The sequence below is a fragment of the Battus philenor genome, unplaced genomic scaffold (assembly GCF_028537555.1).
Source record: "Battus philenor isolate CCGP_79_NKW_IND1 unplaced genomic scaffold, ilBatPhil1.0.hap1 SCAF_18, whole genome shotgun sequence".
Taxonomy (NCBI): Eukaryota; Metazoa; Arthropoda; class Insecta; order Lepidoptera; family Papilionidae; genus Battus; species Battus philenor.
In genome coordinates, this window is record NW_027181680.1 from 7,620,297 (window position 1) to 7,642,302 (window position 22,006).

Below are 22,006 nucleotides of genomic sequence, written 5' to 3' on the forward strand. Positions count from 1 at the left end.
GATTAATTTTTTTTTGTTTTTAATAAACAATTTGTATTACTAATTATTGTAAAAATAGGTCAAAAAGCATGTGTATAGGAAACCCTTATTCAATTTGTACTTTGTATAACGAATGCAAAAAGTTAAATGCATAAATTTTTGGCTTTCATAATCATCAGGTCAGCCGATAAATGCCCACTGACTGCACCGAAAAATCGTCTCGGTGCCCGGTCTTGCGCTGCCTCCAGCGACTTCCCGTGACCTTGACTATGTCGTCGTGTACTTTGAATATAAAACTGTCGCTAAGTGGACCCTGGTGACAGTTTTATATTCAAAGTATGATGTTTTTTTTTAATTAATATTTAATATTTTTTATTCAATGAACATTAAGTTAGTACAAAAGTTGAAGATTAATTTTTGTGTTTAACTCTTCCGCGAAAAATTGTACTGTGTATTAAATATTCCATTTAGAAACGCATTATGGAATTTAAAATATTATTAGTGCGATGGTTCATGTTGGTCACGCTGATTACAAAACGGCTGGCAGAGCCTCGCAGCCTTGTGAAGGACGCGTACGCGTCGCGGGGAAATGCTTGACACGTATTGTCGTTGTGTATAATGTACGGGAGTGGGCTGACTTGGTGACAAATGGGCCGAAGTAATATTGTTTAATCTTGTGCAATATGAATACGCTTTCAAAAATAATTGTAACATTCTTAATTAAATGAGTCGATTTAAATTTTATGGTTTAAATCATTTTTTTAGGATTCTCTAGCGGCGACCACGATCCGGCACGCGCCATATGGTGAAACTTTCAACTACAAGTAGACGACATAGTTGCGGGAAGTCGCACTAGTCGCTAAACGCTGGCACTGCAAGAGATCGGGGATTTGGTGTAGTCCAATGTCTTCAGGGGGCGTCTATCGGCTGACAGGATGAAACATTACGGAAAATTAAAAAAAGCTTAAATTTTTTTAAAAATTATCTTAAGCATGTAGCTTATATATAAAACAATACCCCAATAAATTATGTAAAATAATGAAAAATGTTTATGTATAGCATTACCAACGTATATACTTAAACAAGTAATATTTGTAACAGCATGTAATATTTTTTGATCTGTATTTTATTAGTAGACCAGGAGAAGCAGGCGGGGAATACAGCCGCTCGCTAAGCATGGGTGTGTAATGTCATAAAATCCATTTATGATTATATTTTTATTTCCTAAAAAAATATTTTATTGAATATAAAATTTCTATTTTATATTTCCTTAAAAATATATTTTATCCAAGTTTTATACCTATAAGAACTCAATCCCTTTACCGTTTGCGGTTGGGATTTCGTAAAATTCGTACTAAGGCGAATTTTAATTTTAGAGAAAATCCTCTTATATATATATACATATATATATATACGTATATATATATATATATACATATATATATATACGTATATATATATGTATATATATATATATAGTTATTTAACTTAATTACTTTACTTGCAATGTATTTGCTTAAAATCGCTTTAAAATATTATTATATCATATTGTATCGATGAGCATCGACATAATATGATATAATCGATAATCGATGAGCGCAACATTATTAGTGTGTATACGAATTTCGCATAATACAATACTCACTTAAAACTTATGAGAATAAAGTTATTACATGCAATTAAACAAAAATGTTGTTAATAATTAAGGTCAATGCATGTACTTGTGATTAAATGTTTCAATGTTTATGGATAAACATTTGTATGATTCAATAAATTCTGTATATAAATATATTTATTTAATAGGCTGCTTCCATATAAGTTTTTTTAATGTCGAAAGTTAATGTTTTTTAAATATGTTTATGCTTTTATAAAACCAGTAAGATTTGTTGCTATTTTCTGAACAGGAATAAAATTTTATTAAAATTAAAATTATGATGAACAGACGACCTTTTCAAGGTCCTCAGAAAATTTTGCATGCGGGCGGGCACCTTCTAAACGAAATTTATTTTATATGAAGGCCTACACATCATCGGTTTAGCCATACGAATAATATTTATTGGACAGTGGAAGTATGGCTGGAACGATGATGAGAGAAATTTTTTTAAAGTTACGCCAAAATCGGTAATTTTATGATTTTTGCAATTACCACTTCATCGTAGCCTAAGCTTCTTTACAAAAACTGAGCTCGAGAGCCAAAATGATGATGATGATAAATTATAGTAATATCTTGGAGATCATAGTGGTTTTCCGGAAGTAGGAACGTACACCGCAGTGGCGTAGCTAGGGGGTGGCGAGCGGGGCGGCCGCACCAGGCACCACAAGCAGGGGGGGGGCACCAAAGTTGAAAATAATTTTTTGAATGATGAATAATGAAATGTTAAAAGAACAATGAAAACCATAATTTAAAGTAAATAACATAAAAAGAATATCGGATTTTACTATTTTTGTGCTAAAAAGTTGTTAAATAGTATGAACATTAAAAAAAAGTAAACAGTTACAACAGTTCAGTAAGTTAGTGTTTAAGCCTTTCATTTGCAAAACACATAGTGTTTTTTAAAAGGGTCCTGCAATAATGCAATAATGTCAATAGAACATGAACTAGTCGACACTATTGATTTTGAAAATGTGATTAATGACTTTGCAGGCCAAAAAGCGAGGAATGTTCGTTTTTTCAATTTTCCCAATAAATTTTATTAAGATCTAATGTTATTTTATATATATTTATTATTATTTTGAACCAAAAAATAATGTATTTTCTACATTCTGTTCTGAATTTTGAAATTATTTTCTTTGGGGGGGGGGGGAAGGGGCACCAAGCCCCAATCTGCCCCAGGCCCCGAATACCATAGCTACGCCACTGGTACACCGTTTGAAAATTATAGTCCTTTTCTCGTTTCATTTTACTATTTTGTATAAAATATAGATGATAAAACATTAGTGATTTGACAAAATAGTTTTTATTGTAATATTCCGTTTTAAATATATAAAATGTAGTAACAAATTAACCCTAAAATTTTATAGCTTTCGGCGTAATGAATATTGTTACGAGCTCAAGCTTTTCCAATTAATTCACATTTCCTTTAACGGATAAAAGTTAACTTAGACATTTATTACCGTTGCCTTAAAAATGTACATGAAAGAAAATAAATAAGATTTATGACAGTCATAACATTCGCAAAAAAGAATTTCAGTTCTTTCACTGACATATTTACATTTTTTTATTTCCTCAAAATCATGGAATAATTGAATTGAATTTAGTTATACTAATGACATGATTTTATATTAATTAAAATTATTACAAGTAGTTAATTTTAAAATATAACTATTCTACAAAAAACTATGCAATTTGCTTTTTTATCAAGATATTAGAAAAAGGTTTTTTTTTTTTAATATTTCTTAACTAAATGTATTAATTTGTGGTAGTTTAAGGATAAGGAGATTTTAAAAATGTACAGAGTTAAAATAATCAATATTGTCCATGAAATGTGGTTTACATGAGTCAATACATTATTGATACTATATGGCTCTAATGCACCGTTTCGTTGTTAAAAAATTAAGTTTTTGTTTCACGTGTTTATTTAAAAATAAATCTATACTTTATTATTGCACACAGAAGGCTATGATTTGCTATAATTACTAGTCACGTAGTTAGTTATTTATGCTAATACATTTTCTTGCGCTCCATTCGAATTTCTTTCACATATCAAGGCATTATTTGGCGAAAAACTTTCTATTAGCACAAACTGCGAACATTGCTCAAACTATACCTGGTCCATTATCATATGTAACTTTTTTAATTAGATTTGTTGCCAGCCGCCACATGTGGTACAATCAAAAATTGGGATACATACATAGTACCATTCACAAACAACAAAATATATACGACAGGAATACATATTTTTTTTTATTTACGTCTTGGTAGGCTGCATATCTATTTTCGGCTTTCATTTTTTTTTCAAACTTAACGATACCAAGAAGAATTTAGTCTTTATACCATATTCGTTTTATATTTTTATACAAGGATAATTGTTTGAAATAAAAATTAACGTGACGAGCAGTTCGTATATCCGACGCAGAGTGTTTGCTGTTTTATTTATGTATAATTTCTTATATACATATGCATCTGGTAGACCAGTTACCTAAACTATTATCCAGCTATTCCAACCTTTTTTTTTAACCTCATAAATGGAAAGTTTTTAAGGGGTAAGTTTAAAATACGCTTCTTATTTATGAGGGGTCGTCTCCTCCCATAACGTCATACTTGGTGTTCCTATTTCAATAAAATGAAATAAAAATGAAAAAAATAGCTATTAAAGAAAATAAGTCTCGTTACTTTTGAAGTCTATGCAAGAACAATGTAAACAATTAAAATAATAGTTTTAGAGAAGATTACAATTTTTAAATAGTTTCGCGTCTTTTTAGCAATATGTGTTACCCCGTGAAATCCGTGTAATACAGTAAATGTAAAGAATCGAAATTTATAGAATCTAGTGGTGAATCGGTGTGACCGCGATGTCTCAGCCCCGGCCCAGTTGCACAAGTAGCCGCTTTGTTTACGCGGCATTGTCCAGCCATTCCACTGGGCCAACTGGTACGTGCGTACTTGAATATATTTAAATTTGGAGATGCGGTCGGGATGAGGCAACCCATACAGGCGGCCGCTATAAATACTGTTAGATTCCAATGGGGTGCACAGTTCACAGCTCCAAGCATCCCTGTGCACAACAAAAACAAATAAAACAAGATGGTCTTCAAGGTACGCCTTTTTTGGATTAAGTGAAGTGTTTTCGCAACTGTGATCGTGATAAAGTGTAATGTGTTCAAGTAACTGAAGGAAATTTCTGTAAATCAAATTACTTCAATGTATATATGGTTCAAATAATGAATACGATAATAGCTTTCAACGAGAGATTCAATTTCTTTTTATCTCCCTATAATTAATACTGTTTTAATATTTGCAGTTCGTGATCTTCGCCTCGTTTGTGGCTTTGGCTCACGCCAGCGCACCTGCGGCAATCGCAGCGGCACCTGTAGCTTATTCAGCTCCGCTTGCGAAGATAGAAGAATACGACCCACTTCCGCAATACAGATTCGGATACGATGTTGCAGACTCTCTTACTGGAGATTACAAGAGCCAACAGGAACAGGGTGATGGGGACTTCGTGCAGGGTCAGTACTCACTCGTCGACCCTGATGGTACTCGCCGTGTGGTTGACTATACTGCAGACCCTGTGAATGGTTTTAACGCAGTTGTCCGTAAAGAGCCTTTAGTCGCCGCTGCACCAGCTGTTGTTGCCGAACCGGCTGTTGTACCCGCTCGTATAGCCGCTGCACCGGTCGCGGTGGCAGCAAAAGTCGCCGCCCCCGTTGTGGCCCAGCCTGCAGTAGTTGGTGCTCGTTACGTTGCCCCCGCCGTTGCTCCCGTTGTTGCGAAATACGCCGCTGCACCCGTCGCTGCTCCTTTAGCAGCTGCACCTGTTGCTGCCCCGGTATACGCTCGCTACGCCGCCGCACCTGTGGTCGCTGCTCGTTATGCCGCTGCCCCCGTGGTTGCTGCTCGTTATGCCGCGGCACCCTTGGTCGCTGCTCGTTACGCCGCTGCCCCCGTAGTCGCCGCTCGTTACGCCACCGCTCCCGTGGTTGCCGCTCGATACGCCGCCGCTCCCGTGGTCGCAGCTCGCTACGCCGCCGCTCCCGTCGTAGCCGCCGGTTACGCCGCGCCAGTAGCTACGGCAGTACAGTCATCTCAAGTCGTTTACAACGCCGCTTACACCGCTCCCGTTGCTGCCGCTTACACCGCCCCTGTGGCCTACGCGGCCCCCGTTGCCGCGGTGGCTTCACCAGCCCGTCTCGCCGTCGCTCCTGCCGCCGCTGTAGCTCCCGTAGCACCTGTCGCCCCAGTAGCCCGTGCAACACCAGCGAAACTCGTCGAACCCGTTGCCGCTGGATACAGATACCCTTAAAAAATATTCCGATGGCATCCAATATAAAGACTTGATTTGTACATAAATATTAAATATCTTTTCATTATTTCTATCTCTTATTACCCTTTACAAAAAATTACTCTTTTATTAAAAAAAAACAGTAATAGAAGACCGTTTCCAACCGATTCTGTTGCAAATTTATGGGAGAGGTCTTTATCCAGCACTGCACGTATTACGTACGACTGAAATGATGATAAAAGATTGAGTTAGTAGGTTAAATAGGTGATTTTTTAAACTTAAAAAATCACTATACTGAAGAAAACTTAAAACGTAGTTGTGTGGAAATACATTTAATATCAATGACAAGGTGAGGGAGTACAAGGAATTTCTCCTAGAAAAGACATTTAGTTTAGTATATAAATAAGTTCCTATTACTTAATTAATACAAATATTTTTGTTCATGTTCATAAATCTTATTAAAACATTTGGTAAAACGCTTAAGAAAATACATGTTTTTTGATAATATTCAGATAATAATTGGATTGGATGAGCTTAGCAGTAGCGTGATAGTTCACCAATAACACCGAGGACCTCAAGAAGGTATCTCTCATCATTAAATTAATCTATAAGTAGGCCCCAAATACCCAAAAAAAAATTGTGTCTTCTTTTTGAATGATGTATATTCATTTGAACAAATAGACATTTTTCAGAATTTTGCACCAATAATGGAGATCCACCATTATAAAGCACAATGTTGTGAATTAAATTTATTTTCATGAAAGAAAAATATCCATAATTGTCGACACAGGCGACAATCAACTCAAGATTAAGACCAGGCCCTCCGTAATATGTCCTAAGTTATTTTGGTTACCAGACCTGTGGATAGTGAGAACACTTCGACATATTAATGTTTGTAAAGTAAGTAAACAGTTAAACACAATATTAACGGACAAGGATTCCCTATTACTACTACTTCAGGGTAAATAGGGGATAGGATAGTAAAAAAAGAGCTTCTAATCTATTCAGCTACGGCGTTTCAAGACGGAACCATTAGAAATAAAAAAAACGTCTGAAAAAAAGATCTGTTATTTTATTAAAAAGGTCTGTAATTGAAGTATGTAGTAGCAAATATTTTATTCACATTCAGCTAAGATATATTCTAAATAAGAATAAGAATGTTTCAAAATTGCTCATCTCTCATTCTGTCTTTTTTACGACTGTTTCTATCGTTTTTTCTAAAAATACATTACAATAATAAAGATTTGCTTTAACAGATAATAGCAAGCGGTTATGGTCGTTGCATCGTTCTTTGGGGGAGGCGTATGCCTAGCAACGGGCATTTAATTGTCTGGTATGATGATGTTAAAATTGCGAAACCAATGAACACGAGTGAAGTATAAATAAAACTATTTTAGATTTTTTTGTTGAAGAGCTTGTGTCAAAACGCCACCATCCAGGCTATAGAACCAAATCTTGAAACAATCTAGTTGCAGGGAAACGTTAGACAAGGAGACGTAATCTCTCTGAAACTGTTCACCGCTGCACTGGAAGATGCCTTCAAGTTTATTAACTAAAACGGGGTTGGTATCAAAATAAACGGTAAGAACAAAACCTAATGATGCAAAAGGATGATCTCATTAGTGCCTCCGGACAACTAGGTCTTAAAGTAAATATGGACAAGACGAAGTTGATGTCTAATGTCCATGGCGTGTCTACTTATGTAGTTGTCGGAGGTGCTACGCTCGACGTTGTCCCCTCCGCCTTGGTAAGTCCATCGTCAATAAAGAGATCACTTGCTGAATCCAACTCAGATGGGCAGCTTTCGGAAGTTCCGAAAAATCTTCTGGTACAAAATATCGCCAGGCCTGAAGACGAAGGTCTTTGATCAGTGTTTGTTGCCGGTGATAACTTACAATTTCGAGACCTGTTACTTAAAAGAAAGCTCAATATCGATCAGAGAGCAATGGAGAGAGCTATGCTTGGGTTTCGCTGCGAGATTGAATCAAAAGCAGGAGATTCGCTGAACTATCGAAGTCACCGGCGTAACTCAAATAATTATCTATATGGTCCCGTGGGGGTCGGAAGATTCTAAGAAAGGGTGGCGACCATGAGCTGCTAGAGGTGGCTATAGTAAGCCCCCACAAGGACCAAAGACATAGTTAAGGTCGCGTGGATGCAGGCAATGTAAGACAGGTCATCAAAGCGATCTTCGGGCTTCTTTCAGTTGAAGATAAGAAAGAGATTTTTGTTATTTCTTAATAATAAAATCTAAGTGGATGTTTCCGAATTCGTCAATTGCCCCGAATGAAAAATCGTAGAGGATGTGTAACATTAGTCGATGTAGTGTGTTCGGAGGGAGGCTGATCGAACTAATATGTTATAAAGTATGAATGTGAGGTAAGAAACTGTAAAACTGTAGCGTTCATGCTCTGTATTACTGGCCACTACGGCCGCAGCACTTTTATGTTACGGAAGTAGGTTACCGCCCGAGTACGTTTCTGATTTTTCTGCGATGAAGTGCACGCATTTAGTGGGTAGAAGTGATTTACCACCCGAGCACGTTGGATAGGAAAATGATAGCCAAGATTGATCGAGATGATGTATTCACATATGTACAAAGAGTATTTACAATTTACCCTAACGCAACGGCAGCGACCACATCGGTGTTCGAATTTAAATTCGTTACTCCTTAATCCTAATCGATGTGTACTCAAATCTTTTGCACTTAAGACCACACACACTAATTGACAGTTCGAGAGGTTTTGTGACGCTTTCCGTAAATTTACTATTTCTAACATAAAATAATAACACACAAAACAACAAAATATAATTTTTGCGTTGTAGTATTTAATGTTTTTTATAAAGATAATTTTTTAAATATTAGTTGTGTAATTTATTTGTTATTTTTAATTTTTACTTAACCGAGACTTATGCTCGACTTTTCGGAACAAATACCACAGTACTAAGTCGTTTGATGTATTTTGCCGTGTTTGTTTTGTTATTTTTATCGTTTTCCGGCATTCAACCCCGTGGTGAGTGAGACTAAGCAGAGTCTCATTCATAGTTTCAGGCAAAAGGCCTGACAAATGGGTAAAACAGATTAGCAGTATTATTATTGTATATATGGCAAACTAGTAAAGGATTATATCTTCAATAATGAAATTTATTGTGATTCTTGAGCTGTCATCACACATCAATGTTTAGAAACACAGCACGTATCTAACAAGGTTAAGGTTTAACACCTAACGAAGGTGGACACGACACTTTATACTTTAACACTGATTGAATGTGAATACGCGTGATCTATATACACATTAAGAAAGCTTTTTGATTGTAAATCGAGACGTGCAAGTATCGCGAGCGATTCGCGTAACCCGTAGCACTTTCTTCAATTAGCCACAATATATTTTGATCACGTCCCCTGTTACGCAGTGGACGATATATAACGCGGTCTTGCCCCGGGACATTCACAGTTCACTTCTGCACTGCCCATCCAGCCCCAAGCAAAAAAACATGGACTCCAAGGTATGTACAATCGTTGACTTTTGCTTTTTATGACAAAATAATAATCAAAAAAATTATCAACAAATTTCACTCATCCTTTACGTCGATTTTATAAAAAAATTACGAAAATAAATATCTTGATCCTAATGGACAAGGTAGCATTTCTATAACAAAAGTAAATCTTGCTTTTTTAATGAGAATTTAAAAAAAATTCTGTTTAGTTATCAGCCGTTATTTACTAATTACAAAGAAATAAATAATATTTTACAATCCAGTGAAACTGTAGTATGTAGCGGCCCGTACCGTGGCTTCCATGAGGGCTTACGAGCTTTGTTACCTTAATAGAGGTTTAGGCTAAGCGTCCTCTTTGCTCTGTACACTAGTACTCGCGGTATTGCAATAGCCACTGGGGCAGCAATGTTAGCCAGGTGAAAAAAATAAATTGCTTTTACGTATACATTTTTATAGCGAAGTATCAATTTTTTTATCAGATGTATTTTTACAATGTCTTAAATGCATGTACCGTATTTGTTAATTTGGATATAAACTATTAATGTTAAAATTAAATTATATTAAGAATTGAAAACAAAGTTTCTGTAATAAAGCACACAAACTTATAATCAATATAAATAGGCAGCTTACGTAGATTAATGCATTATCGTGCAACAGTTACTGTACAAGTTTATAGACGTGATAGCATCAAGCCGCGTGCTGCGTGACTCTGTTTATTGACCAACTCCCCATACTGAGTGCTTTGCGACACCGAAGACAACCGTCGCTTTCGTTTCGGACTTATTCAGGAATTCGTTTAGATTAGATTTAGTTTTTAGATGCATGAATGCAAGCATTAGTCACTTTAACGCTACCATTTAGCTTAAAAGTTTGTAACAAATGTCCTGAGCTCTTCATATTCCTTATATTTAGTTTTAATTTGAAAAAATTATGTAAATCTCAAATTTCTTTGAGATATGTTTTAATAAGTTAATATTAAAACATCCTTCTTTATCAGAATTATCGGCTGTAATATATCTCATTTATATATTTTAATCTTCTTTACTTGTATATATTTATGTCAACACATCATTCATTTCAATTAATATATATTATTCGTAGTGGTTTAATGTTTACTGTTGTATTCAAACGTCGTACCACAATTAATTAAAAATGTAAACTAGCAAAACTCTTGCCTAGTTGACCATAGACGACGGATACTTTCTTACGACGATTATCAATTTAATATTCCATCAGCAAGCAATTGCGATAGGTAACCCTTTCTTTTCGTACGACGTCGTGTCGTAAGTTGGACGGATTCGGCTCGATGTACAAGTCCCGCATATCAATGTATTAAGTAGTCTGAGCTATTCGAATTAATCTTATGCAATATTTGATTTTTTTAAACCGTTTGTAGCAATTGTACAGGTTCATTGCTCTCAAATATATTAGTTTTATTCTGATTCTTTTTATACGAATAAAATAAACAGTTAATTTAACTTATTTACCAGCAAGGGGGTTGAGGGGTCGTTAATAAAGGTCGCCAATCGAGGGACACATATATAAAATAATTATCATGCTTAAAAATGTTACTCTTTAATATTTTTCAGATTGTAGTATTCATCTGCCTGATTGGCGCGGCTTGCGCCAGCGCACCGTTGGTTGCGGCCCGCGTTGACCCGTTGCCCCAATACTCTTACGGTTACGATGTCCAGGACTCCCTCACTGGAGATTACAAAGGTCACCAAGAAAACCGTGTTGGCGATTTGGTTACCGGTTCGTACAGCGTTGTCGACCCCGACGGTACCAAGAGAATAGTCGACTACTCAGCCGATCCTCTGAATGGTTTCAACGCAGTCGTACGCCGTGAGCCTCTGGTGGTGGCTGCTCCTGCTAGAGTCGTTGCCCCAGCACCTTACGTGGCACCAGCACCATACGTCGCACGTGCCCCCATCGTTGCCCCTGCTCCCCTCGTTGCTTCTGCCCCCGCACCAGTCTTTGCTGCCAGACTACCCAGCCCTTACTATTTCTAGATGAATTATTACAATTTTGTTGTGTTGCTGTGTATCCTAAGGCTTTTTTTATATGATTGTTATTTATGTTATAAACTGAATTGAATTTGAACTTTATTTATTTTCCTTCGTACCCAAACTTTTAATTTTATTTCGTTATAAATTTAAAAAAAATATTCTAATCAACAATTAAAAAATAATATGAGTGAAATATTTACCTTTTTATCACTATCACTATTTGAACCGCAAAAAGACCACTGCTGGACATGGGTCTCCCAATAGATTTTGTAAAGCTTGGAAATGATCTTATCAAAGTCAACCGGCGACTCTGTGGGTGGAAGTCCTATTTTGCGCATGGCGTTCTCTAGTCTTCGCTCCAGGATCTTAGGGACTCAGCGGTCATCTGCGCGGTATGTGACCTTCACTTTGCCATTGTTGATCTTCAATCCACTATCTCATTTTACAGCTATAATTATTTAGTATTATTAACTTATTCAGCAAAAATAAATCAGGGAGTGCTTCAAACGCCTTGAAAACAATATTTCGATCAGAGCGCTTCTATCTACAACACGTTGAAAAATGGGCAGAGTTCTTCAATTCAGATTTGTGCAATTTATCCAAACCAACGGTTGACGCTCACTCCTGTTCAAATGACTATCAACGATGATTAATATGATTGTAAAATTAGGAGTCGTGCAGGAAATTTTCTAACGATTATTTTTTGAAAGTTAAGTTAAAAATTTTATCATAAAAAGTAACAATTGCTTAGTTTAAACATTTGAAATAAAACTTCAATTATGCATTCATCAATGTTAGAAGAAAAAAAAATGGTTTTAGAGATTCTGCGAATATATTGCGCTTTTCTAGTAGCCCCAAAAAATTTAAAGATCAGGCATGTATTTTGCGTGTGATTTTGTGAAACATACATATTTATTCATTGAGATATTACTTCTTTCTCCAAAATTACCCAGTGAACTGCTAAATGCTGTTTTGATATTGCCCTAGCAGATTTGTAAAATAAAATAATATAGTCTCGTACATTATTTATTAAGATTACAATTCTATAAAAATGTATAACTACAATATCAAAATTAATTATTAACGTTACGTATTATTATAAATGTCTAAAAATAGAATTGTCATGTAAAACTGTATAACTTTTATATACATATATAAAACTTTATAGCACTAATATTCAAATATCAAATATCTGAAAACCTAATGTATGTGATTTCGGAGGAGGCGTCAATTTCTTTTCTGGCCCGGGTATAACAGAGAGACCTTTCTGTTTAAGTTTAGTACGTACTGCCGTAAGATCTGCTCCTTCCCGTTTTTGTGGTAAGACAGAGAATCTTCGACCTGCAGGAAGTGCAGACATCCTCTTAAATAAAACTCGTGTTTCTATTAGACGAGCATCATCCATAACACCTAAAATTTGCCGCTGCCGTTGTTCGATAGCCTTGCGCTCATCAGCAGTGACCTGTTCTGCCATCATTTCAGCACATTTGTTGAGGAAAGCCTGGACTTGTTCAGGATCCTGCAGCTTTTTGGAATATTCATAAGCCTCTTCAACTTGAATTCGAACTTCATTTGCGTTTCCTTGCTGCATGTCGCCACTCATTAAGACAAATAATCCATTTAACCACCATGTTGTGTTTGATATCTCTTGAGCCTCCCGTTGACATCGTTTGGCATAATATTTGGCAAGGGCATAATTTTTTTGAGTCGACAGTAATCGGGCCATTTCGTACATTAACCAACACCTCATAGTTGAATTTTCGCACATGTCTAGTGCTGCAGAAACTTTACTGGTAGCTTTTTTAATATCGATAAATTTATATGGATAATTTCCTAAAACAGAATCGAAAGATGTCGGTCGACCTACGGGCAGTCCCATTAAGAAAGCAATGCGGCGTCTATTGCTACGTTCACTTAGCCTATAAGATAGCCGATGTTGACACAAGTATGCCTCGCCTACAAATCTATATAACTTGTCAATGTAAATCTCTTTATCTGGTAAAGTACGGGGAGTTTTCGCATCCAGAAACGTTTGCAGCCGTTCCGCGTATGACATTACTTCCATGACTCGTTTTGCTCGCAAGCTCCTATCGATTTGTTTTAATAAACGTTCAGCATTTCGTGCACCAATTTCACGTTCTTTAGTCAAAACATCATCTTTGTACTTATTTTGATGTTTAGATTCAGCCTTTTCTGCTAATTTGATTGAATAATATGGCCTTTGTACTCGCAACATTTCCTGTCGCTCAGTTAATGATCTCAGTGCTTCAGTTACAATACCTTTTAGTTCAGTACTACCTCTTGAATTAGCTGATTGTAGTCTGTCGTCGTCTTTAAGTTCTTGAATAAAGAACTTGTCATTTGCCATTGGTCCGAGATACTTCATTGCGAGTACACGGGCTAACGTGAGGTGTTTTCGAGCCTCCATTTGGGTCAATTTTTTTTTCTTTTCTGGACGCGGAATGCGAGAAACGTGTAAGGGTTTCTGAGGTTCATTTTCGTCAGCACGAGCAACTTCAGATCGTTTGATTAAAGGTAAAAAGTCCATCATCACATTTCCTGAATTGACTCCTATGCAATCTTGTATAGTTTCTAAGCCCTGGATAATACCTTCTCTAAAATAACCAGGTTGCTGTCGTATTCGAGCACCTCGATAATTTATTACCAGTGATCTTTCGAAGTCAGACATTGTGTACATAGCTCGAGCTTGCATGTTAAGAGCAATCATATTGTCAGGTTGTAATTTTATGGCAAGTTCAGCATCTGAATACGCTTGTATGGGTTGGACTGCATCAGAACATACCTGGCTGCGTCCAACGAGCATCCTCACATCGGTGGGACTATTTTTAAAAGCTTCATCGTACGAGGCTTTGGCTTTTTCAAATTGTTCCAGTCTACGTAAATAAGCTCCCCGTTCCCGATACACAGTCAATGCACCGTACAATTGTTTTTCTTCCATTTCAAAAACTTTTCGAAAAGCCTTTTTAACTCGATATGTAATTAATTATAATATATTACATAAATGTTTTTAAGTACACGTTCAATTAATTCTTATTTCACATTACAAGGTTGATGACGTAACATTCTGACGTAAAGATGTGAGAAAGATGTACGCATGAATATAAAAGAGGTTAGTTAAAATCTTTAATAGTTTAACATTGTAAATTATTTAATACGATATTTATAAATAGCAAAAGTCATATTTTAGTTATTTTAAAGAATATTATTTTATAGTATTTCAAAAGTAATACGAAAAGCTTTTAAGGTTATATATCACAGCAAGAGAGCTGTTTGTAACTTGAAAGCTAAAGATACCTTGAAAGATGTTTTAATGATGTATATATGTTTTATAAAGAAATAAATATTCTAACAGTTACTTCACAATACTAATTTGACAACATATTATTTATGGCCCTAAAACTTAATATTTATATTAAAAATAGCGACAAACACATGAAAAATACCAGAAATAATAATAAACTCGTAATGCTTAACATTCATCTTTAAAAATTTAGGAAATACTTCCCAGATCTGAGTTTACTCAAATATAATAAAGTCCAATGAGATATCTTAGACCTATCTTTTCTTAGTTAATCTAAAATTAAAGGGATGATCGATTTGTGTGGAACTTGGTTTGTTGACTCATTAATATGATTGTTATTATAATGCACACATGAAAAATGATTAAAAGCAACTGTTCAGTTTATCAGATTAGCGTTGCGAGCTAATGGTAGCTTCCTAGTAAGATTGTTGAAATAATTGATGCTTTAAAAGCCCATATAACTGCCTACTCGAAAAAAGATATTTTAAGTTTTAATTAGATTTTTGTCAACTTATTTACATGGTTGATATTTTATATGCATGTACATCAAACATTTTTAAATTTCATTTAAAAAGAGCAACTGTTCAGTTTCTGACTTCCAGCTCTTCTCAGCAGATCAGCGTTGCAAGCCGGTAGTAGCTTATTATTTATAATGTTAAATTATTGGCAATTAAAAAGTTTGTGTAAATGCCCTCAGATAATAAAGATATTTTCAAAATTAATTTGATACTTCCATATTTTTTAAAATATACAGGCTATTTTTATACAATGTTGTGGTTATGTTAAGACGACAAAAAATTAAAATGGGGTTTAAGAATGAGTGCATAAACACGGAGGCGCCCTTATGTATTTTAATAGCCTGATTTGATTTTAAAATTTTAAGCTACTAACTTAGCGATTTACCGATTACATGGCGCTGAAAATTGAAAAACAATAATGCATGCGTGTGAACTAATAACAGGCGGTGAAAAAGACCTGCCTGTAAAGACATGTCATTTATTATTTCTTGTTCTACATTATAGAAATCATATCCTATTTCTAATAGAACAAACTATTGTGATGAACAGAATTTTAATAAAAATATAAAGCTAATTGTGCAAAATTAAAAGTTTTATTGCATTAGAAAATCAAAAATTCTAAAAAATGTTTTTTTATGTACAATAATCAAAGGTCAAAAATTTGGAAACCGAGGGTATCTGATTTCGGCGGGGGAACTAAAGACTTTTCTGGCCTGGTATAACGGTGAGACCTTTTTGACGTAGTTTACTACGTACTGATGGCTCACCCGTTGCCTCTTGTTGTATAGGAATAACGGAGAACCTTCTACCAGGTGGAACAGTAGACATTCGCTTGAATAATACTTCAGTGTTTATTCGCAAGGAGTCACTCATGACACCTAAAATTTGTCTTTCCCGCTGTTGCACAGCTTTACGATCATCACCGGTAGCTACATCTGCCATCATCTCTGCACATTTTTTGAGGAAGGCCTGCACTTGTTCAGGATCTTGTATTTTTTTAGAATACTCTAAAGCTTCTTCAACCTGAATTCGAACTTCATTAGCATTACCTTGTTGCATATCACAAGTCATCAAAGCGAATAATCCATTAAGCCACCATGTCGAGCTAGAAATTTTTTGAGCCTCACGCTGACACTGTTTAGCATAATATTTGGCGAGCGGATAATTTTTCTGCGTTGAAAGTAATCGAGCCATTTCGTACATTAACCAACATCGCATGGTAGAGTTTTCACACATTTCTAAACTGGCTAATACCTTGCTTGTTGCTTTTTGAATATCAATGAATTTATAAGGATAATTACCCAACACAGAATCAAAAGAAGTTGGACGCCCGACGTGCAGGCCCATTAAGAAAGCTATACGGCGTCTATTACTTCGTTCGCTTAGTCGATAAGAAATGCGATGTTGGGATAAGTAACCTTCCCCTACGGCTCTATACAATCGATCTATATATATATCTTTGTCTGGTAGCGTACGAGGAGTTTTAGTATCGAGGAATATTTGCAGACGTTCTGCATATGATATTACATCCATTACACGTTTCTTCCTTAGACTTTTGTCGATTAACTTAAGTATTCGCTCTACGTCACGGGCGCCTATCTCACGCTCTTTATTGAGATTGACTTCCTTGTATTTATTTTGATATTTTGATTCAGCTTTTTCAGCTAACTTAACGGTATAATAAGGTCTTTGCACACGCAACATTTCTTGTCTATCAATTAGAGATTGTAATGCGCTATCTACTATGTTTTTTAGTTCCACACTGCCTTTTGAATTTGCTGATTGGAGTCTTGCGTCATCTTTAAGTTCTTGGAGAAAAAATTTGTCATACGCCATAGGTCCTAGATATTTCATTGCTAAAACACGTGCCAACGTAGCACGTTTTCGTGCCTCCGCCTGAGTTAATTTACGTATCTTTTTAGGACGAGGAATACGAGAAACATGTAATTGTACCTGTGGTTCATGTTCGTCAGAAAGAGCGACTTCAGATCGTTTGATGATAGGTAAAAAGTCAAGCATAACACTTCCAGCATTCAGACCAATGCAATCTTGTATTGTTTCTACGCCCTGACTAATACCTTCCTTAAAATAACCTGGTTGTTGACGTATTCGAGCTCCGCGATAATTTATAACTAGCGATCTTTCAAAATCAGACATGGTGTACATTGCTCGAGCTTGCATGTTAAGAGCTATCATATTGGTAGGTAGTAGCTTTAAGGCAAGTTGAGCGTCCGAATAGGCACGAATTGGTTGCACAGCATCAGAGCAGACTTGGCTGCGTCCAAGGAGCGTCCGCACATCTTCAGGATTACTTTCTAATGCCTTATCGTAAGAATCTTTTGCCTTTTCAAATTGTTCCAATCTCCGCAAATATGCCCCCCTTTCCCGATATACGGTTAACGCTCCGAACAATTGCTTTTTTTCCTCTTCCATTATAAAAAATATAAAATATGTGTAAATTTATAAAAAAAATTATAAATCTTTGTGTTAAGTCAAAAGCTGTTTTTATGACATTTTGATTGAAAGGCATAGAGCTATTTTTGTATCTAAAATATCTAAGAAGTCCAAAATCAAGGGAAAACCATACACGTAGAGATATTTGTAAATGATAAATTTAGATTACTAAGAATTTCGTTAAAAGTTAAACGTTCATATTAACAAAAAATTTCATATATATTACATAAAGACATATAATTATTTTTTAAAAAATTGCCTGAACAGCTATTTTAATCATGTACAAATGTAAGTATTGTTAATGTAGAAAAAATTTTGTTTAGAAAGATATAAAACATTTGCTCATCTTCGTTAGAGTTTTGTTAATATGATTGGTGTAATTTAAAGGATATTGAAAAGGGAATAAAATGAATTGAAAAATAACAAAAAAATATTAGTCAATTAAAAAATTTAATGTCCATTTTAGCAAAAAATCAGTTTGTCGTTAGTTAAGTCTTAAACAGCAACAACAGGCGCAGCTAGCCTGGGCACAGGTGAGTAGAGTGGCGCACTTACTCTCGCGATCGGGGCGGAGTAAGCGACTGGAAATGCGGAAGTATAGGCGGCTACTTTAGCTACGGGGGCGGTGTATGCAGCATAGCTTAGAGGAGCTGCTACCGGTGCCATAGGAGCAGCGGCGTATCTTGCTGCTACTACTGGGGCGGACGCGATGGGTGCAGCAGCGTATCTTGCTGGGACTACTGGGGCAGCAGCAATCGGTGCCGCAGCATATCTTGCTGCAACTACTGGGGCAGCAGCGACAGGGGCAGCGGCGATGCGAGCAGGTACTACTGCAGGCTCGGCAACTACAGCGGGCACTGCCGCAACCAGCGGTTCTTTACGCACAACTGCATTGAATCCATTGACGGAATCTGCCGTGTAGTCTACGGTGCGTCGGGTGCCATCGGGGTCAACGAGAGAGTACGAGCCTTGGACTAAGTCACCGAAACGTTCCTCGGTCTGGCTCTTCTGGTCACCGGTGATTGCATCAGATACATCATATCCAAATCGGTATTGAGGAGCTGGATCAAATTCCTCCAGTCTTGCCAAAGCGGGAGCAGCGACGACGGGTGCAGAGGCGACCACTGGGGCAGCAGCCAAGGGAGCTGCGACCGCAGGCGCGCTGGCACGGGCCAAAGCCACGAAGCAGGAAAAGACGATGAACTGCAATATAAATACTTCATCAATATCACCCGATACACGCCTACGACAAGGCAAAGTTCTCTCCAGAGATTGCCCTTCTGACCATTCTTGCTTTGCCCGTTTAACCTATCCACTGATTTCTTGCGGCCTTAGCTATTTTGTTGGTCCACATAGCAGGGGATCTCACAAATACACTTTGAAGCAAATCAACAAAAATAACACGTTTTTTACAGTTGTTTTCATTATTAATTTATATTAAACAACAAAAATTATCGTAACAAGTTTATGTAGATACTAAATGGTTCAAAATTAAAACATGGTCTCTATAGTTGCTTGAAATTAACACTCGTGTATGTAATTGTACTTGAAACAGTGACACAGTTGGAGAGGGCAAGATTAGTACAATTACGCAACACGTGCGCGGAGAAATTACAAACAAGCTGAGGACCGAGCTTGTCAAGGACACACCGGTGATGTCTCCTGCATCTGAATGAGCTTAGACGACAACTGGGCCGTCGTTGTCGTGACATTGCATTGTTAGAACGACTGTCGTGAATATTTTTACTAGGTGATCGTTTACACTTTGTAATTTAAATAAAAATGTATTGCATTTATGATACAAAAAAGTAATGACAAAAAAATGGATTTTGAACTTTAAGGAACACAGCTTGTTTAGATCTCACGGAATAAACTTTTATAGGCCTGTGTATATCTATATATCAAATTTTACTGCAACATTATAAATTATTAATGCAACTAAAAAAATTATTGAATAACTATTAATAAAAATGTATTTTGTTAACCAGCAAGGTGTGGTCGTTTTCTAAATTAATAACGATAAAAATAAACTTTTGAGAATTCACTCAAACGTTTGTTGTTGGGTTGGTTAACATTACAGAAATATGGTTTATCTAATTTGTTAATTTTAAATTTGCTAAATTATTATATGACAGTTATGAAGCACTTTTTAAATGACATAACAATTATATAAAAAGTGTATCAATGGTAATAAACGTTTTATGATTTAAAATCGATAATTTAGTTACAAATAATAAAATGGGTCCCTTGAAATTATCTATGCATCTCATATGAAACGATGTTTCATTAAGTAAAAATGAATTGGATTTATTGCTTCGTAACTTCAAATTTATTATGTATCGTATTTCTCATGTATCGTATTTCTGTATGGTAACGGAGCTTCACTGTTGTATTCTGTAAGGGAGCATTTCTATTCGAGGCAAATTGGACAAATTATTTTTAAGAAGATGCTACTTGAGCTCTTCGACTTTGATAAATAAATTATTGTAAAAGAAAGTGATGATTTAGGAAAAAGATCTATTACCTTAAATGCCATTGTTCTGAAGATGGTTGTTTGAAGAAGCCGAATGTGACTATGCTCCTGTCCGGCCCGCCAGGGTATATATACCAGCCTCGGGTTGTGACACAGTACCAAGTTCTCGCTTAGTATTATTCAGGTGCATCACTATGAATGTGCACGCAATTGGAAATGAGCAGTAATTTGTCAATGGCGGAAAATTCAAACGCGTTCTTGACTTTAGGCCAACTGTTATGAAATTGAAGCAGATTGGCGTGCGATACGAGCTATCAGCGGAGCCCGCTGACTTTTACATACAAAGTACATTTTCCTTGAAAGTAGATTCACTTTTTTTAGAACTATTGAGCGCGTGGACGTGTGACAAAAGTTACGAAAATTTATTTTTTTAATGTGCTTATTATTTAACAAATACTATAGGACTTCGTAAACTTTTACTTTCATTAAAAACAATGTAAGAATGTAATTTTCTTACACGTTTATAAAATTATCATAATTAAAACATTGTGCTGTCAATCTCGTAAGGCCCTTGGCCTTGGAGAGGCTCGACTACGGTTTATACTTATCATTTTGTAGACTGCTTTTAAGAGAATAAATTAAAAGCTTTTAAAGTACAAGTAATTTACTTGAAAAAAGATAAGTAATTTTGTATATAGATTGTTAATAAGGCACAAATGTTGTTATAGAAATTTATTCAAAAGTTGTATTTGATCTTTGGTTAAAAAATCATTTGCAGACTCGAGGAAATAAATGGTGTTACGGGAGTGGTCTGTGAGGCCTATGTGTAGAGCTGAGATGTACATAACACGAAGTGTTCATAATACTATGTAACATGATTACATTCATCACTTAATTTTTAACTTCATTTCATCTGGTTTCTTTTGTGTCCAGTAGCTTTATGATATAGAGCAAATAAATAAATTTATTAATATAACTAATAAATATATACATACATATAAGTATATATACATGCATGTACTACTTAAATATATTACTTAATATATTATATATAAAGGCGTTAAAAAACTTTGGGCACGAAATACCTGACCCACTTACTTAAGTCCAAGTTTAATGGCGTACGAATTGCATTTGCATAAAGGTCTCGCTCGATATAACAAATGTCAAGATTTCTTTTGAGGGCGTATGAAAGTCTTTAAATTCTTTTCGTGATTGCATTTGCATGAGATTCTTAAGATGTATTGTGCAAGCTATTTAAATAATAATTTATAATCAATTCATTTGTTACGTGAAAAAAAAATACTTTGTAAGTTAGTTCCTAATATAAAAAATAAAACTTGACACGAACTACTTCACAATATTAAATTATGAAGAAATAATATGATAAATCACTGATAACTTTATTTGACATTTTAGATTGCTTTCGAAAAAAAAAACACAATGTTTTATTCATTTTATTTCACACGTAGGATCATTTTACGACCTGTGTACGTCATGAGAAAATGCCAGAAGAGCTTGATTTAATAGAAACTAGAATTTGAGTGGGCACCCCTGTATTGGCACCCTTAAACTTAAAGCCACGAAGATTCGCAACGTGCACAGATCTGAGAAGAGTTCACACCAAACTTGTGTTTTGTGGTCAATTATAATATCCTTAATACAGTAGAAAAGAAATTCATTCCCGACCTTTAATATCCTATAAAATCTTTCGCTTGTAAAAAATCCTATTATAGTCATAGGATTATTTACATGTTTTTGTATGATAAACCTTTTAAATTTATTATATGATAATTAAGAGACATTACAGCACA

At 35.6% G+C, this 22,006-nt stretch overlaps 5 protein-coding genes across 5 annotated transcripts; 2 read left to right on the top strand and 3 right to left on the bottom strand.

Annotated features, from left to right (window-relative positions):
- The first annotated feature begins 4,662 nt into the window (after window positions 1-4,662).
- LOC137920136 (cuticle protein 19.8-like) lies at window positions 4,663-5,942 on the top strand. Its single transcript, XM_068763375.1, is given in 4 exon segments — window positions 4,663-4,707; window positions 4,709-4,735; window positions 4,941-5,508; window positions 5,590-5,942. Coding segments are annotated over 4 exon segments (993 nt in total).
- Window positions 5,943-9,416: 3,474 nt separating this feature from the next.
- Window positions 9,417-11,431, top strand: LOC137920139 (larval cuticle protein A2B-like). Its single transcript, XM_068763379.1, has 2 exons — window positions 9,417-9,428; window positions 11,009-11,431. Exons 1-2 carry the CDS (start codon window positions 9,417-9,419, stop codon window positions 11,429-11,431), a joined length of 435 nt encoding a protein of 144 aa, XP_068619480.1.
- A 1,174-nt stretch (window positions 11,432-12,605) lies between these two features.
- LOC137920131 (outer dynein arm-docking complex subunit 4-like) lies at window positions 12,606-14,387 on the bottom strand. Its single transcript, XM_068763368.1, has one exon. It carries the CDS (start codon window positions 14,385-14,387, stop codon window positions 12,606-12,608), a length of 1,782 nt encoding a protein of 593 aa, XP_068619469.1.
- A 1,527-nt stretch (window positions 14,388-15,914) lies between these two features.
- Window positions 15,915-17,701, bottom strand: LOC137920466 (outer dynein arm-docking complex subunit 4-like). The gene is given in 2 exon segments (XM_068763834.1): window positions 15,915-15,979; window positions 15,982-17,701. Coding segments are annotated over 2 exon segments (1,785 nt in total).
- A 516-nt stretch (window positions 17,702-18,217) lies between these two features.
- Window positions 18,218-20,258, bottom strand: LOC137920467 (larval cuticle protein A3A-like). The gene is made up of 2 exons (XM_068763835.1): window positions 20,247-20,258; window positions 18,218-18,925 (listed from the first exon to the last, which is right to left on the bottom strand). Exons 1-2 carry the CDS (start codon window positions 20,256-20,258, stop codon window positions 18,218-18,220), a joined length of 720 nt encoding a protein of 239 aa, XP_068619936.1.
- Between the last annotated feature and the right edge of the window lie 1,748 nt (window positions 20,259-22,006).